The sequence below is a fragment of the Rhincodon typus genome, chromosome 10 (genome assembly GCF_021869965.1).
Source record: "Rhincodon typus isolate 14 chromosome 10, sRhiTyp1.1, whole genome shotgun sequence".
Classification (NCBI taxonomy): Eukaryota; Metazoa; Chordata; class Chondrichthyes; order Orectolobiformes; family Rhincodontidae; genus Rhincodon; species Rhincodon typus.
This window is the reverse complement of record NC_063341.1, coordinates 65,916,256-65,935,725: the sequence shown is the minus strand read 5'-3', so window position 1 is coordinate 65,935,725 and position 19,470 is coordinate 65,916,256. Positions and strand designations below refer to the sequence as shown.

The 19,470-nt window shown below is 41.7% G+C and overlaps 1 protein-coding gene across 1 annotated transcript in view; it reads left to right on the top strand.

Moving 5' to 3' along the window:
* The window catches only part of ephx4 (epoxide hydrolase 4), a 49,243-nt gene extending 30,064 nt beyond the window's left edge, over positions 1-19,179 (top strand). The window contains exons 5-7 of the mRNA XM_020514779.2: positions 2,476-2,579; positions 3,730-3,878; positions 17,682-19,179. Coding sequence (XP_020370368.1) covers positions 2,476-2,579; positions 3,730-3,878; positions 17,682-17,904 — 476 coding nt within the window. The 3' untranslated portion in view covers positions 17,905-19,179. The remainder of the gene's footprint in view (positions 1-2,475; positions 2,580-3,729; positions 3,879-17,681) is intronic.
* The last annotated feature ends 291 nt before the right edge of the window (positions 19,180-19,470 follow it).

Genomic DNA, 19,470 nt, shown 5'->3' with positions numbered 1-19,470 from the left:
CCCACCAGCATCCACATCCAGAAGATCATCAGACGCCATTTCCACCAGCTCCAGCAAGATGCCACCACCAGACACATTTTTCTGATGAAGGGTCTACGCCCGAAACGTCAGCCTTCCTGCTCCTACGATGCTGCTTGGCCTGCTGTGTTCATCCAGCTCTACACCTTGTTGTCTCAGATTTTCCAGCATCTGCAGTTCCTACTATCTCTGGGATTAATTTAGTTTGGGATTATGTTCGGCATGGACTGGTTGAACCAAAGGGTCTACTTCCGTGCTGTATGACTATGAGTCTATAAGTTTTGGAAATTCATTATTAATGGAGAATATATCATGCTAAATGAAGCCTAAGCAGTGACCCCTGATTCAGCATACAGTAAAACAACCTACTGATGGTGCAGGGGGGAAATGTAGGGCTGAAGTTAATCTGCCGTTATTGATGAAATGAGTCCTAGATTATGGAGAGAAACATATGAGGAAATACTGGAAGCTTGGCAGTCATTTTCCAATGCTCGAGCTACCAGCATGGACACAATTACTAGCATTCATTCGATTCATCAAGGGCAGTGACCATGGATTAGTTAAAATGGAGGTCCTGTCTGAACAACATCATTGATATTTTTGAGGAGTTGAAGAGGAGAGTTCATGAAGATAGCAGGGTTGATGTATCATGGTTTCCAACTGAAACTGGCAACTTGAATTCGAAATTAGTTAGGGACAGGGCAATGGTCAATGGATGTTTTTGTGATTGAAGGCTTTTTTCAGGGGTGTTCCACAGGGCTTCATACTAGACCCCATACTTTTCATGGGATACATCAGTGATTTAGACTTAACATAAGAACATAAGAACTAGGAGCAGGAGTAGGCCATCTGGCCCCTCGAGCCTGCCCTGCCATTTAATAAGATCATGGCTGATCTTTTTGAGACTTAGCTCCACGTACCCGCCCACTCACCATAACCCTTAATTCCTTTACTGTTCAAAAATTTATCTAGCCTTGCCTTAAAAACATTCAACGAGGTAGCTTCAACTGCTTCACTGGGCAGGGAATTCCACAGATTCACAACCCTTTGGGTGAAGAAGTTCCTCCTGACCTCAGTTCTACATCTGCTTCCCTTTATTTTGAGGCTATGCCCCCAAGTCTTAGTTTCACCTGCTAGCGGAACAACCTCCCTGCCTCCACCTTATCTATTCCCTTCATAATCTTATATGTTTCTATAAGATCTCCCCTCATTCTTCTGAATTCCAATGAGTATAATCCCAGTCTACTCAGTCTCTCCTCATAATCCAATCCTCTCAACTCTGGAATCAACCGAGTAAATCTCCTCTGCACCCCCTCCAGTGCTAGCATATCCCTTCTCAAGTAAGGAGACCAAAACTGCACACAGTACTCCAGGTGTGGCCTCACCAGGACCCTATACAACTGCAGCATAGTCTCCCTGTTTTTAAACTCCATCCCTCTGGCATTGACAGACAAATTCCATTTGCCTTTTTAATTACCTGCTGCACCTGCAATCCTACTTTTAGCGATTCATGCACAAGGACACCCAAGTCCCTCTGCACAGCAGTGTGCTGCAATTTTTTACCATTTAAAACATAGTCCATTTTGCTGTTATTCCTACCAAAATGGATGACCTCACACTTATCAACATTGTACTCCATCTGCCAGACCTTTGCCCACTCACTTAGACTATCTATATCCCTCTGCAGACTTTCAGTGTCTTTTGCACACTTTGCTCTACCACTCATCTTAGTGTCATCTGCAAATTTTGACACACCACACTTAGTCTCCAATTGATTGTGTGACTGATTATAAAGAAGAAAGCTACAGTCTACAGGAGATATCAGTGTCAGGTGGGTGGATGAGTGATAAGTGCGTGACAATGAATTTGGGAGGGCGAACAAGGCAAGGGAATGCAAAGTCAGTAGGATAATAATCAGTGTAGAGGAACAGAGGATCTTAGATTACATGTTCATGGATACTTTAAGGTAGCAGGATGAGGTGGTTGAGTAGGCATTTGGATTATTTCCTTAAATAGCCAAGGCATAGAACATAAGAGGAGGGGGATTATTGTTAGAACTGTATAAAACACTTGTAAGGTGACTCTAGAGTATTGTGTTTACTTCTGGTCATCGCATTACAGGAAGGTATTACAGAGGAGATTTATGAGGGTTTTGCTAAGAAATGGTGAAATTTCAGTTGTGAAGATAGAATGGATAGATTAGGATTGCAGTAAGAAGTCAGTAATCAGGGAGCATAAGTTTAAAGTAATTGGCTAACATAGAATCTGGTCTTCAAGAACAAACATCATTGGATAATGATTTGGAACGGCAGTCAGTATTGTAAATATTCCACCACTCGCACAGAACTATGCTTAATTGTTGAAGATGCAATTTTATGAAGAATTAATTTGTGACAAATAACACTATATATTTTGTTAAAGCATTTTTAAAGAAATTCATTGAATATCTTTTTTCAGATTACATCATACGACATCCCTCCCAACTGATAAAGTCAAGTTACTTTTTCTTTTTCCAAGTGCCGTGGCTTCCTGAATTTGTTCTTACAATAAGTGATTTCAAGGTGAGCAAAGATTCAGCCATAAATGATTTGATTCAAGGGCCATGAAATATTTCAAACATATTCTACAATAATTGCATTAGTTCTTGACCATAACCGTGTTTCCCATGGATTCACAGCCTACATTTCCTTTTATTCATTCATGGGATGTGGGTGTCACTGGCTGAGCCAGCATTTATTGCATGTCCCTAGTTTGCCCTTGAGAAAGTGGTGGTGAGCTGCCTCTTTGAACCGCTGCAGTATATGTAGTGTTGAACTATGCTGTTAGAGAGGGAGTTCCATGGTTTTGACCTGGAGACAGTGACAGAACAGCGATATCGTTCATGCTAAGATAGTGAGTGGCTAAGAGGGAACTTGTAGATGTTGGTGTTCCCATGCATCTGATGCCCTCTGGGTTGGTAGAGGTTACAGGTTTAGAAGTTGCTGTCAAAGGAGCCTGAGTTTGTTGCTGCAGTGCAGTTGCTAGAGTTACAGCACTCACTTTGTCAATAGCAATAAATATATTAGGAATTATAGATAGAATTCAGTTTCTGTCTGTCATTTAATCTGGTGAGTCAAACCACCTCTGTTAATCTGTGTTTGTCATTGTGTTTTTTTAAATGAACTCTTTCACGGGATGTGACTGTTACAGGCCACGCTAGTATTTATTGCCAATCCTTAATTACCCTTGATAAGCTGGTGGTGAGCTGCCTTGTTGAACCACTGCAGTCCAACTGGTGCATATATGGCCACAGTGCTGTTGTAAAGGGAGTTCTGCAGGTACACTATTAGGAAAGGCATACAAAAAACAGCTTGCTGTGCAAGATGACCTTGGGATAGATCTTTACCATGTGCTAGTGTAAAATGCATGATGTTAACTCAGCAACCTGTTCTATTCCTCTTCTCAGTTTGACTTCAACGAATATAAAATTCAAGGAGATGCAGAACGGATTGCCAATTCTCTATCACCTGTTTTATGCTATTATGCTAAGTTATGACCTACACCTTAAAGACTGCAAGAAAATATAAACAGCATTGGGCAGAAATTAAATGGAAACTGTACTGTTATCACAAAATATGGTTATACAGTGCATCACCAAGTAAGGTGCAGGGAGCGCAGTATCAAAAATAACTGCAAGTATGTCAACCGTAATTAACTAATTTTGTGTTCTAGGTGTTAAAGGACTTATTCACAAGTCAGAGCACCGGCATTAGGACAAAAGGCTGTAAGATGACTGCGGATGAGATCGAAGCCTATCTGTACATCTTTTCTCAGCCTGGAGCCTTCTCTGGACCGCTCAGCTACTTCAGAAACATATTCAGGTACAACAATTGCTAGAACTGTACAAGACAAAGCCTGCGCAAAAATTACATACAAACATGATAAGGTAAAAGCCCTGTAATTAAGTGTCCCATTATATTTGTTTGCTTATGTATTTGGATTAAATTATCGGAGCTTACCCTGATAAGGATCCAGGCTTTCCATATATTTACAGTCTGTCAGTCAATTCTTAACATTGACACCCAGCAAAAATATGGAAAAAGGCACTCTTTATTTTTACAATCTTTTACCGTCTAACACTAATTTTTTAAAGAATTAATTCTGCTATAATTCACAATCAATAACTGTTACCTATTGGGACCAGAAAATAGGCTGTGGCACAGATTAGAATCAGGTCAGATTTTTGCCTGATAATTGCTCCCATGAAATAACTCAAGTCTTTGTAGGGATTACATAAATAAATGCACATTGTTTTTGTTGTTGGCCCAGAGGTTACAAAGACAGCTTGAAAACCGACATTGTATTTAACAAGGTTACAACTTGACAACATTACCATCTTCCTTGGCATTGTTCTCTCATTTCCCTCCAATGGTATTTTTCTCTGTGCAACACAAACTTCAGAGTCAAATTTTGGGGCGCTGTCTATTCCTGCTGGCCTGTTTCTACTGGTATTTCCAGATTTGAGTGCAGGGAAACTGCAACCATATTAGTCCTGCTCCCACCTCGCTCAGACTTGCTAACCCTACCTCACCCCATAACCCTGCTCTTTCCCTCCTCATCACAGTGCCTCCCTCCGCATCACCCTCCATCCCCATCAGCCTGCACTCTTCCTCACCATCACACCCCCCATCACCTACACCTTCCCTCCCCATAGCCCTGCATCCTCCCTCCCCATCACCTACACCTTCCTTCCCCATCTCCCTGCACCCTCCCTCCCCATCACCCTCCCTCCCCATCACCATCCCTCCCCATCACCATCCCTCCCCATCAACCTCCTTCCCTATCACCCTGCACCCTCCCTTCCTGTGTGTCACTATCCTCCTGACCCCTCATTCACTGTCATCTGGCCCCCATCTCTTTCAACATCACTCTGTAGCCCTCCCTGAATGTTGTCCTGTGACCCTCCTTCACTTGTCACTCTACCCTCTCCTTCAGCATCTCTCCGTCCACCTTCACTGTTGCCCTGTCCCCTCCTTCACCGTCACTACAGTTCTGAGCTGCACTCTCAATTCTGCTACAACTTACCTGTGAACATCCTCAGGATTTTACAGCTGATGTTAACTCTGTTCTTCCAAGTTTTGAGAAAGGTCAAAAAGAAACTAATGAGAAATCTCTGGCGATGCACAGAATGAAGAAAACTGGAGAAGAAACCATGTACAACTACAGAAATCTGCCGTCACTTCACAGCTTTTAAACACATTTTCTTGCCCCCATTCCCAGTGATTTATTTCTGAAAATACTGGGAGTGCGGAGATCCTGTTAAATTTTAACACCAGAGCTTTATTTAAATTAATCTGTTTCCTGCCTGACTTTGATTTGATTTGTTATTGTCACATGTACCTAGATACAGTGAAAAGTATTGTTAGGCTTTCTATCCAGGCAAATCATACCTTACATAAGTACATCAGGGTATTAGAACAGATGCAGAATACCGTGTTACAGCTACAGAGAAGGTGCAGAGAAAGATCAATTCTAATATATGAGAGGTCTGCTGATTTGTCTGATAACAGCAGGGAAGAAGCTGTTCTTAAGTCTGTTGGTATGTATTTTCCAACTTTTGTATCTCCTGCCCAATGGAAGAGATTGGAATACAGTATAATGAAGATGAGAGAGATCTTTGGTTATGTTGGCTGCTTTCCCAAAGCAGCGGGAAGTATATACAGCGTTAATGGAAGTAAAGCTGGTTTTCGTGATGAACTGAGCTGTGTTCACAACTCTCTGGAATTTCTTGCGGTCTTGGGCAGAGCCATTGCCATACCAAGCTGTGATGCATCCAGATAGGCTACTTTCTATGGTGCATCTATAAAAACTGTTAACAGTCATTGTGGACATGTCAAATTTCCTTAGTTTTCTGAGGAATAGAGGCATTGGTTTGCTTTCTTGACTGTTTATCAATGTGGCTAGACCAGAAAAGATTATTGGAACTTGAAGCTCTCAACCACATCACCTCAGCGCCACTGATACAGACAGGTGTGTGTCCTCCACTCCACTTCCTGAAGTTGATGACCAGCTCCTTTGTTTTGCTGGCATTGAAGGAGAGATTGTCATCTTTACACATATCATCAGGTAAAGCACTCACTTGGTGGATCTGGCCCTTCTTCTTCCCTTCACTGCCCTGAAACCTATCCCTTAGCTGCTCGTTTGAAACAGCTCCTAGAATCTTTGAGGTGGAACCTTAGTTAAGTGAGAAAGTACAGGCTTAACTCTCCAGAAAGGACTACTGAATACATCTAAACACACCATGGTTAAATTGAAAGGAGGCATGTTTGCTGTGGATTTGCATTGGATTTCACAGATTGACATGAGTCACCAACAATGCCCTTTCCCACCAAGACCCAGCCCCAAACCTGATTCTCTCCATCATGTCCCTTTGAATTTAGACTTTTACCCAGATGAATCAAGTGCTGTACATTCTCTCTTTAATAGCAATTTCACTACAAATATAGCTTCTGGACAACTTTACTTTTATCAATACTTTGATCAGAATAACTGTGCAGGATTCTGAATTTCTTTTCCCTCCAATAAGCCTATTAATATGTTTCCTGCAATCCCATAATACCCTGTGCTTGTCCTTGTATCATCTGTCTCAGTATTTAAATGTGGGTCAGAACCTCATTTAGCTTTTTAAAATCAAGTACTTTAAAAATCATTTGAAATGCAATCTTAGAAATTGAACATCTATAAAATCTTTGGTGGAATTGCCAACAGATTTACTCCCTCTTATATCTATTTACTCTCTCTAGTATTGGATTCAAGTATTAATTCAGCAGATTGCAACAGAAAGTAGAAGGTGTGGTGAAGCAAGTACTTTTAAGATTTCAGTGGGCTTAATTGAGAATTGGGTTGAAGGGAGAATAATTAATATGTAGAATGAGTTAACGTAACTTGTATGCCACTAAGTTTCCATGGCACAGGTCTAGTACTGATGACTTATTTACCTTTGCATCTGTAAATGCTCTAGTGCCAAGGGGGATGAAAAACCTCGCAAACAAAACAGCTGTTTATTTATTTGAACTATAAAAAAATGTCCCTGATGTGTACAATCCTGGCATGGAATGAATAGTTTTAAGTGTGAACTGAGTGCTGTGGGACTTTTGTTAAATATAGGCCAAGCAAGGTTAGGTTGGCAAGTTTCCATCCCTGTAGGAAATTAGTAAATTACTTCGGTTTTTATCAATCCACAATTTTCATTAAGCTTCTGCCAGTCTAGAAATAACTTTGTGGGATTAAAATTAATGTTCTTTTGATTGTTCATATAGTACAATACCCATTGTACAACTAGGCCCTTCGGCCCATCAAATCTGCACTGACATAACTGCCACCAAAAGTACACTGATCTCAATTTCCTGCACTTGTCCCATATCCCTGAATGTTATGACAGTTGAAGTACTCATCCAAATATTTTTAAAAGTTTAAGATTTCCAACCTCTACTACCTTCCCAGGCAGTGCATTCCAGATTCCCACCACCCTCTGAGTGAAAAGGATTTTTTCCCAAATCTCCTCCGAATCTTCTGCCCCTTACCCTAAAACTATGCCCTTTTGTGAATGACCCCTCAACTAAGGGTAACAGCTGCTCTCTATTCAACCTGTCCATACCCTCATATACACCTCAATCATATCCTCCCTCAGTCTCCTCTACTTTAAAGAAAACAATCCACGCCTGTCTTGGCTCTCCTTATAGCTCTAACCACTGTCCCTTGACATTGAATGGCATTACCATCACTGAATTCCCCAGTATCATAGAGAAACATGGGCTGAATCTTATAGAGGCCTGAGAGACATGGGCTATGCCGAGATTTGTAACAGAATCACATCAGCTACATTTCTTATCAAACATGCTGAGAATTCTCAACATGGAAGTTTGATTGGGTACTTGGCAACTTCAGCTCACCACTTGCTCTGTAAACCTGCATGTTGAACACTGGGTGCTAACATCTCAGGGCATGCTGTGAGGGCACTGGCCACATACACAACTGATGTCCACAGACATTGGCATCTGACTATAGCCAGCCTTTAATAACCCTCATGGTATACCTCCGGTCACTTACAGTGTGCTGCTGAACTTCAATGCTGCACAGATAATAGCATGACTATCACTGTAACGCTGCTGTGAGGACACTATGTGCTCATCTAGCACATGGACTTGACCAGGCTGCATCTCTGGCCTGTTCACTCTGTCATGGTGCTCGATAACTCTGAGTCTACTTGGGTGCTCACAGCGTCCCTGCCTTGTCTTGCCATTTTGCCAGAGATACCAGGTTCACAGTATTGCTGTATTGCAATACTGCCTACAGCAGAGAGAAAGGAAGGATGCTTGTCATAGCTGTCAGCAGGCCTCACTCAAGTCAAGAGGGATAGCCTGCACTCAGGAGCTGTGGCATTGTAAGTCAAGGGCAGCCTCTGATACCAGTCTAGTGGCTTGGCCATAGTTGGTCAGCCACTCGAGGCAATCAGAGTCAGGATTCTCTCCTCAGCAGGAGTGAGAAGTCAGCTGTCAGGCAGCCACCACCCATCTTGACTCATTCTTCTCTAACATGTGCTGTTTCTTCCAGGAATGAGAGAGCGTGAGACAGAGGCAGGGAGATCAACGTAGGTGGCACAGCTGTTTTGATTCATGTGGAGAGGTGTCCTGGGCAAGTAAATAAGCAGCACAGAGGGCAGGCAGGGTTGGTGATAACAAGGCTTGAGGTAGCGCACAGTGAGTGAGGGCAGGTATTGTAGGGATTAGTAAGCGGAGGGGGGTTGAGTATGAGCTGTGATGGGAATGGGTAGTAGCAGAGATAGATTGAGAGTGAAGTAACAGGGAGAAGATGATGGCACTTACAGTGATGGAGTGGAGATGGGCATTGATCTTCTTCCTGCAGTGCTTTGCATTCCTCCATTTGGCTGAGACGGATTTAACCCCAGAAATAACCAAAAGAACTGCCAATGCTAGAAATCAGAAACAAAACAGAAATTGCTGGAGAAGCTTGGCAGGTCTGGCAGCATCTGTGGAGAGAAATCAGTTAACATTTTCGGACCAGTGAACCTTCTTCAGAATTGATGGTAGCTTGAAAAAGTTGATTTTTAAGCAGAAGATAGGATGGGGGGAGATGGTAAGGATTAAACAATAGATGGAGATAGAGCCCGAGGAGAGAGAAGAACAGATGAACAGACAAAGGAGTGGTTAATGATAGGCCTAGGAGAATGAATGGCTGCTAATTAGTGGCTAACAATGGGTTGTGTGTAATAGCAGACCATGTGAATAACAAGGCCTGGTGCGTCGGGATTGGGATAAGAACATGGGAGAAGGTGTCTCAAGCCCTAAAATTGTTGAACTCAATGTTGAGTACAAAAGGCTATAGAGTTCCCAAGTGGAAAATAAGGTGCTGTTTTTCCAGTTAGTGCTGAGCTTCGCTGGAGCACTACAGCAAGCCTGAGGCAGAGATATTGGCCAGAGAACATGGTGGTGTGTTGAAGTGGCAGGCAAATGGAAGCTCAGGGTCTTTTCTACATTCAGCAGGTAGATGTGCTACAAAACGATCACCCAGTGTACACTTTGTTTCCCAAATTTAGAGGGGACCCTGTGAGCAGCAAATGCTGTAGACTAGATTGTGTGCGGATAAAGCTTCACCTGGAAGGTGTGTCTGGGGCTTTGGATACTGAGGTGCGAGGAAGTAAATGGGTAAGTGTTACACCTGTGTTTGCAGAGCAAGGTGCCATGGGGCTGTGGGGTGTGTGGTGGGAATGAAGGAGGAGTGGACCAGGATGTTCTAGAGGGAACGGTCCTGGCTGACAAGGGAGGGGAGGCGAATATGTGTCTGGTGGTGGCATCCCACTGGAGTTGGCAGAAATGGCAGCTAATGATTCTCTGGGTGTGTTTGCTGGTGGGGATGGTAGGTGAGGACAAAGGGGTCTCAATCGCTGTTGTGGGAGGGTAGAGACAGGGTGAGGGCTGAAGTGTGGGAAATATACTGGACCCGGCTGAGGGCCCTGTCAACTACGGTGCTGGGGAACCCTTGGCTGAGGAACAAGGTGGGCATTTCAGAGGGCCCCTTGTCGAAGTTGGCCTCATCAGAAGAGATGCAATGGAGACGGAGGAACTGGGAGAATGGAATGGAGTCTTTACAGGAAATGGGGTGTGAGGATGTATAGTCCAGGTAACTGTGGGATTTGCTGGGTTTGTAATGGATATTGGCAGCAAGCCTATCCCCAAAATGGAAACAGAGATGTCAAGGAAGGGAAAGGAGGATCAGAGATGGACAAGGTGACCCAACCTGGAAGCAGATGCTCTGGCTTCGTGGTCTCCTCTGCTGGTCCTGGGAGATGAGGAAGTCCCACCCTTTCACCACCCCATCCAGCAGGAACCTCCTGGTAGCTGCCTGCACAGTGGGGTTCCAGATTTCCCTTGTTTACCATGTTTGACACCTGCAGGGCGACCCCTGGTCTGACAGCTGACTTTTAAAGATGGCGCTGACTCCAGGGATGCCTATTAATTCTGGGATATCCCCTGATGAAGGAGCAGCACTCCAAAAGCCTTTGATTTCAAATAAACCTGTTGGACTATAACCTCGTGTCATGTGATTTCTGACTTTGTCCACCCCAGTCCAACACCAGACCCTCCACATCCGGGATATCCCAGCAGCAAGCTGTTCCAGTGCAGCTCCAGTGCCAAGTGCATCTTCACACACCTGGCGATTGCCATGTGTGGCTCTGGGCTCAGAGCTTGCTGTCAGCAAGATTGGGGTGGGGAGGGAATGGAAGGAAGAAAGTGGCTGCAAGGAGAAGGAGGAGGCTGCTAGAACGGAGGAAAGATACATCTGCATTTTGGGTAAAAAGAGGCAACAAGGTAGGTGGCAAAGAGTGAGGCTAGTGAATGGGGGGCAAAGAGCGGGCTGAAAGGTGGGGAGCAAAGAGAGAGGCTGGAAGGCAGGGGGCAAAGAAGGAGGTTGGAGAATGGGGGGGCAAAGAGGGACGTTGCAAGTTGGGGGCCAAAGAAGAAGGTTTCTAGCTGATCTTCCTGAATTATAAAGTAGTGCTCAACAATACCTCAAGACAAACTCTGAAAAATATTATGACAGAACCAGGTTTGATGGGCTTTACGAATAGAGGCATAGAGTACAAACACAAAGATGTTTTGCTGAACCTAAATAAAACAGCTCAACTGTCACTGTGACTATGGTTTCCAGTTCTGGTTGTCAGAAAGATGAGAAGATCTTGTGGAGGATTCTAAAGAGATTCGCCAGAGTGGCTCCAGGGATGAGGGATTACAGTGAAGCTGAGCTCACTCTTCTGAAGAGCTCAGGATTTAATGGAGGTATCTAAAATGAAGAAGGGTTAGATAGATTAAGTGGAAACTGTTTCCAATGGCTGAACAATCAATAATCAGATAGCCCAGATATAACTTCATTTAAATGGATTGGCCAAAGGACCGAGACGACACAAGAGAAGAAAACTTACAAAAAGAGTTGTTAGGATTTGTAATGCACCCCCTCCCTGATAGTGAAATGGATACAGGTTCAAATTAGTCTTTGAAAGGAAATTGGATAAATACTTGAGGAGAAACAGGGAAAGAAAGGGAGAGAAGACAGTGGACTTTTTAAAATCATTTACAGAGTGGGCATTGCTATGCCAACATTTAGTGCCCTTCCCTAATTGATCAGTTACGATTCGGTTACCTTGTGTGTCCGAGTCTAGGCCAGACTAGATAAGGAAAGCACTTTCCCTCCCTAAATGACATTAATGAACCAAATGTCTTTTTTCTAATAAGCAACATCATTAGACTGTTAATTCCAAATTTCTATTGAATTCAAATTCCACAATCTGCCATGGTATGTTTCAAACCCAGGTCCCCAGAATATTACTTTGGTCTCTGAATTAATGATCTAGTGATAATACTCGGCCATTGCCTCCCAGGACCAGATTTCTCTTTGAAAGAACTGGTACAGTCTTAAAGGACTGATTTGCCTACTTCTGTGCTGCATTTTCTATTGGACCCAAAACACAATGCAAAGACAATGAACAGAAACTGCTGAGTGTTAAAAGGTGATGAGGATAATTGAGGGTTTGGGGGAGGCGAGCGAGATAAGGGATCCAGAAATGTTTTAAAAATCAGTGTAAGAACTCATGATTTCTCTCCTTGGCTCTGATTCATCCTGAAAAACATAGGGATTAGTCTTTACGCTTGGGAACTGACAAATTGTAAGTATCATGCACATGAACATAACTGTCTCCTTCGCAGACCCTTTGTTTATATTTTTGCCTTTGTTTCACCCGATGGTAGTCCTTGATCTTTGATCCTCAACCAAAACACCTCTCTGGTAGATTTTAATTACCTGATAATATTTCTTTGTGGAGTTTCATTTCTCTTCTGGTTCAAAGGCATTTGTTTCAGTGAGAAGAAAATATTCATTTCAGTGACTATAAGTGAAATGTGGTATTGCCAGCTGAGGAAAATGGGAAAATAAATGTTTAAGAAATTGCTTTGCAGAAAATTGAGAAAATCAGAAGGCGTCTGGTTACCAAGGAAGCATTGCAGTCATCTGGAGAACAGTTGCCTGTTCACACTCAGCTTGAAATGCCGTAGTATTTTATTGGAAAGAAACACTAGAAATTTCTCAGTACATTGTTTTAATGAACCTGTTAAGATAAATGAGTTGTTACGGTAACATCAGACATCAGAATTCCAGTCAACAATATATTTGGGTGCTGGGGTGACAGCTTACTGATAACACAGCTAAATATACAGTGCTGATTGAAGAAAGATGTGCATTTATAGAGCACCTTTTATGAGCTCAGGACCTCCCAAAGTATTTTTGAGCTAATATAGTACTTTTGAAAAGGCAGCTGGCAATATGCACTCAGTAATGTCATCAAAGCAGCAATGAGATAATTAGATTAATTATTTCAGTAAAGTTGATTGAAGGATAAATATTAGTTATGATACAGTCCTCAAATTAAATGACCTTTCATTTTTACTTAAATATAACACAAAAGTGAAAGTTAATTTGCAGTAAATGCTAGAAATTTGGCTCTAATCCACTCCACCGTCCTATGGTATTGATTACCTGGAAACGTCGGGTTTAGGAGCAGCAGGCAATCTTTTGAGCCTACTCTGCCATTCCATAACATCATGGCTGATCTGATTGTGATCTCAAACTTATTTTCCCATCTATACCTGACTCCTTTGTTAATCAAAAATCTAACTTTGCTTTAAATAAATTCTTTGACATAGCCTTTATTACCTAATACAGAAGTGAATTCCACACATTACCAACCTTCTGAAGGAAAAAACGTTCCCCTCATCTTTGTCTCAAAAGAGAGAACTCTTATTTTTAAACTGTGTCCCCTGGTTCTAGTCTCTCCCATAAGAGGAAACAACCTCCCAGTTTCTACCCAATCAATGCCCCTCAGGATCTTAGGTGTTTATTCTTCTCAACTCCAATAGATACAATTCAGTCTGTCCAACTTTTCATCATATCATGGAATAACTCTCCCATCCCAGGAATGAGCCAAATGAACTTATCTCAATCACTTCTAACACACTTCTATCCTTTTTAAATAAGGAGATCAAAACTATATGTAGTACTTCAGATGTGGTCTCACCAAGGTCCTGTACAATGGCAGGGAAACATTTTTATAAAACTATTTAATACTTCATTCCCCTTTCAATAAGAGTCAACATTCCATTTGCCTTTCTAATAATTTGCTGAACCTGCATACCAAGGCCTTGTAGTTCCACAGCTCAGAGTTCTGCAATCTCTCTCCACTTAAAAAGTTCACTATTTCTAGTTCTTTCTGCCAACGTGGACAAGTTCACATTTTATCACCTGTCAAATTTTTTTTCCACCTATCTATGTCTCTACCTCCTCTTGATGATTTACTTTTCCATCTGTCTTGGTGTCACTGACAAAATTAACTACCATACATTCAGCCCTTGTTAAAGATTGTAGATAGTTGAGTAGGGGATCAGTTAGTTCATTTGGGTGGATGGCCAGTTTGCGCTGCAGAGTGACGCCAACCACACAGGTTAAATTCCTACACTGGCTGAGGTTACCAGGAAGGTCTCTCCTTCTGAACTTCTCCTGTCACATCAGAAGGGCTGACCCTCGGGCTAAACCACCACCAGTTGCCTCTCTGTCTCTCCAATGTCACCAGGTTATGGGACAACAGTTTTATTTAAAACCTTAAATCATGTGACTTCTGACTTTGTCCACCCCAGTCCAACACTGGCATCTCCATATCATCTCTCTCTAATGAGAGAGTAGCCCTATAGTCCTCTGGTACTATGATGACTTTGTTTCAAATAGTTGAACTTTCAATGCTGATCTTTGTAGCACTAGATGGAAATTGCCAACCTGAAAAAGGTCCATTTATCCATACTCTCTGCTTCCTGTTTACTAACCAATCGTTTATCAATGATAAAATGTTCTCCCTATACCATGTGATCTTACCTTAACTCTGCCAGATCACATTATGATTTTGTAAGCATCCTACTGTAAACTCCTTTATAATGGATTCCAGTAATTTCCCTACAACAGATGTCAGGCTAACAAGCCTATATTTTCCAGGTTTCTGTCCTCCTACATTCTTGGATAAAGATGTTACATTAGTTATTTTCTAATCTACTGTGACCTTCTAGAATACTATGCCTCTTAATGCCTCTTCAGCCACTTTTTTTTAAAGTTTCTAGGCTTTGGGCCATTTGGTCCTGGAGATTTTTCAGCTTTGTCTCTATACCCTACAGAAACCTATGTGTGACTCTTTTTCACTGGAGACCTTAGGGAGGCACCGTCATTATCCACTTGATCTTAATGGTTTGGTGGTCAGATGTCAATGACAGATTGAATTGTGGTAATTGTGACCACCTTGCCTCTTATTCCACCTTCACAGCCTGTGAGACACAAAGTCATCTTTCCCCTGTTTTCCTGTTGAGAACTGTTTGGACCTCACTGTGTCAGGCAGGTCCCTCTCTGACCTTATTGCCATGAGAAGCAAGGAGTTCCCAATCACACAATGCAAGAGGTCATCGAAACCTGGAAGCCTCTTTACAACATCAGGGTGGTGATTCCCATCAATGTAGCAATCCATAGGCAAAAGCAAAAAGGTTGTGGTGGATAGAGACAATGTTTTTCCCAATGTTTACTGGAGAAAACTGTAGTTCATCTAATACTGGATGTCTGACAGATGTGAGCCTGATTGTGATTCAACACCCTGTGATGGATGGAGAAAGGTGGTAGACAGCAAATATATGAAGATAATTCCATTGGAGGAATGTTAGCAAGTAAGAAGTAAGGGGAGTACCTTGTGGTTGGGCCAAATCTTAAGAATTCCAAAGCTGGTTCCAACTATAGTGGATTATGTCTAAGTAACACTTTCTGGTGAGGCTGACCTGTCATTTGAAATATGTACATTTGTGACAGCTTGGGTGTGATTTGAATTACTGCTGGTAAGAATTCCTAATCCTTAGCAACAATTTGTAGCAGGTCATTGTTTACTGTGGTGCTGCTCGTAGGCCAGGTGAAGGAGGAAAGCTTTGCTGTACCCCACCAGCACATCTTCAGCTATGATCTACCAACCAACCGAAACCCAGGATGCTGACCCATATAACTCCTGATTTTGTTTTTGCTTCCTCTGCCTGACACCTCTTAATATCCTCCCTGTTATTCCAAACCTTAAGGACATGCAGCCATGTAGTTTGCAAACCACATGCTGATAAATGAATATTCTGGGATTTGTCCAGTTCAATTGGTTTTAATTAAAGGCAACAATTTACACTTCAGTGTGTTTTATAGGCTCTGCTGATAGTGATGGAAGTGGTACTCAGTTTAATCCTTATCACTTAATTTTCATGTTAGTGTGTGGTGAGGTGTTCCAGTGCCTGAATCGCTAAAGGTATGCTAAAATGCGTAAGTTATCACAATGGTATATCAACATCATCTTTAAAAATTAGACTTATTCTAGTGGAAGCTACTAACACCCACCATCATTACTTAAGGGAAAATTGCATAGCTATTACTGCAGCATATAAATCTGTATGATCCCTGCAATGAGAAGAGTAACTATTCTTTTTCTTTTGCCCTACTCACACACTTATAATCAAGCTTTCATTTTCCTTGTTTTTAGGCAGCTCTTGATTGAGCCAGTTACAGTGGCCTGAGCATTCCACCTCAACTTGAGCAAATATCATGGGACATATTTACAGTTAGTGGCTCAGTAACTCACATCATGGAAAAATAATGTCTGCATACTGGCTCCCATTCTTTTCTACATGACTAAAACCAACTCTCTTATTGTAATGGCGAAATCATAGATCCACATATTTTATACTTAATGCACTGAATATACACTCTAAATACTGGCATACATTGTTAAAACTGTTTTCTTGTCTTGGAGACAGAGTCAGAAACACGTACACACAGAGCGACTTATACACAGCTCTTAGGTAAACTGAACACAAAAGTACAAACATTTGCACCATCCCATTTATCATTTACTCCTTGCTGCCTTCCACCTTGTGGACTTTCCCCTTTGTTTTTTGAACTCCTCTCTCTTTTTCCCTGCCTTCGAACTTAAACATGTTCCATCTCTGATATTTTCCAGTTCTGAAAGAAGTGAAAGGCTGTGGTGTATTTTCTGGTGTATTTTCTGGGTGCTGTGGTCATGGGCTCAGATAGGGAAGGGCAGAAAAATAACAGGGAATTTCCTTGATGCATTCCCACCACTGGGGAATGTTCCCTTGGTGAACTGGAAAGCAGATTGGCTGACTGAGGTAACCAGGTAATCTACATGCTCAAGGGGGCAAGTCAGGATTGATTGTGTGATTGAGTGATTGTGCCTCTGGCAGAGCAGCCTCCTTGCAGGAGCTATGCAGGAGGCCTCCCTGTGGGGCCATTGTAGCTAGGGGTATGGTTCCACACTGCTGACCCCTTTTAAAATGCCATTTATATTTTCACTCCTGAGGCTACCTCTGTGTTTGGGTACCCCTGTATTCACCAGGCTGTTACCCTTAGCAGTACCCACCTCTTCTGATGGACCTGCTGAGGTGGTACAGCTGCCAATCTTGGGAGTTCTGAAGAAATGTCATACCAGACTTGAAACATTAACTGTTTTCTCTCCACAGACACCGCCAAACTTGCTGAGATTCTCCAGCATTCTCTGAGTTTGTTTCAGATTTCCAGCTTCCACAGTATTTTGCCTTTTTTAGACCAGCAGGATCTTCAGTTTCCCTGACATCAAGTGTGGGCTCTGTTAGATCCTGATGTTGTGGGAAGGTTCTGCCGGTTAACCCTGATTCTCTCACTCCACAGATGCTGTCAGATAGCCTGGGTATAGCCAGAAAAATCTTCTGACAAAGGGACCAGAAACGCTAACCCTGCTTTCTCTCCACGGATGCTGCCAGACTTGCTGAGTTTCTCCAGCAATTTCTGTTGTTCTGGATATATCCAACATTTTCAGTTCTTATTTTAAATGGAAAGATACCTTTATAAGACGAAGTAAAATGAAAAATATAACAAAACAAATGACCCCATTCTTCATTCATGACTTTTCAGTTTAAGTCAAAAATAGAAACCTGAATTTTTGTGCATTTCAAGTTTAAGTCTATAGCTGTTCACTACATTCAGTCATTACTTTTGTTTTGCAGTAGCCTTCCCTTGAATCAGAATGAAGTGATGACGCCCACCTTGCTGCTGTGGGGAGAAAAGGAAGAATTTCTGGAATTCAGAATGGCTGAGGTCACAAAGACCTATGTGAAGAGCAGCTTCAGACTGAATATTGTGGCTGAAGCTGGTCACTGGCTTCAACAGGACCAGCCCGAAGTGGTTAATAATTTAATTTGGGAATTTTTAAAGGAGGTCGACCAGTAAAATACGTTGTCACTGATGATATGATTTAAGATAAGATTTTGCAATGGTTCCAGTGTGAAAATTAAATGTTCTTCTGTGTCGCTTAACTCTAACCAATCCCCTTTACATGTGCTGTCTGAAATCTTTCAGTGGTGCTGAATGAAAGTCTGCTTCTAAGGTTCGTACTTTATTGATGCACTATTTATTAAGCTGTGTGTAATTCTGCTCAGTAACCATTTAAAGCTGTGGTGTCCCTTTGTAAAATGTGCATTCAAGTTTATATGTATGTTTTTAATATATATATAAAATATATATATGGATAGATAGATAGAGATCCCTGTGTGTATCTATGTGTGTATATATATTTATATATATATATAAAAATACATAAATATAAAACCATGATTTCTAAGTTACCAATGACCACATTTCTGTGTACTTGGATTGACCAAAGGTTTGAAACAAAGAATTATCTGCCGAAGAAAGTAATTGACAAGACAACATAAAACTTCTTCAAGCTTTTCTGTTTTCAGTGTGGGTGCAAAGAATGCAGGTAGGAGATATAAGGGATGTGACAGCTTTAAATCAAAAGAGGCCTGACATTGTGAGAGACAGCATTTTAGCATATTTATTCCCAAATCTTTGCACATGAAAACACCAGCCTTAAGACTTGTAATTAAGAAACAATGATGTCACCATGTAAATGACTGATACATGCTCCTTACTGTTTTCATTTACATGGTGGTGCCTTTCACTACCTTCGTATGAAGAAAACAAGAGTGCCATTTCTGAAAATTTAAATGGGATTGTTTATATTTTGTATTTATAAGTTGTATAGATTGATGTTTTTATTGACAAAGATTATTTGTCGAAAATTATTTGGTCTCCATGGCAAGTGTATATATTCATCCATAGAATATTAAAAACAGATTATCTACCTGCTATACTCCTAGAACGCTTTGGGAATATGATTATTGCTGATTTTCTCAATCGGAACAAATTTGTGCAATGCTCCATCTGCTGGACCAATTCAAAACAGACCAGCCTCACTTACATGAAATGGTAAATGTATGAAAGATAACCTCAAGATTTGAACCTATGTTATGGCCAGGGGCAAGAATTTCCTGAGATAGTTTTCTTGATCAACCACTGCAACCTCATTTTACACATCTCCAAAAAATGTCAGCTGATAATGATGCAATCAGTCTGGAAAATCTGTTAGCTTCTGGGCAAAACAATTTCAGGTTTTATCTACATCTGACTAGGTGATTCCTGGCGTTCTTTTTGAGGGGGAGAAGGGAGATGGAGAATAAGTCATAAACGTTGTATCTTGAAGAGTCTAAAACCAAGGTTTTAAAACCAGACTACAGTTACCAACAATTGAAATACAATGAATCTCATGGGTGGATACAGATTCCCAACATCCTTAATCACAGTGATACCGCTATCCATTATTGTCATTGATTTTGTTTCAAGATTCCAATATTCAGTTCATGGGTGGACACAGATTCTCCATTTCCCCAAACTTTGATGAGACATCAGTGGTTAAGTCAGGAAAGTGGAGTTGAGGACTAGCAGATCTGCCAT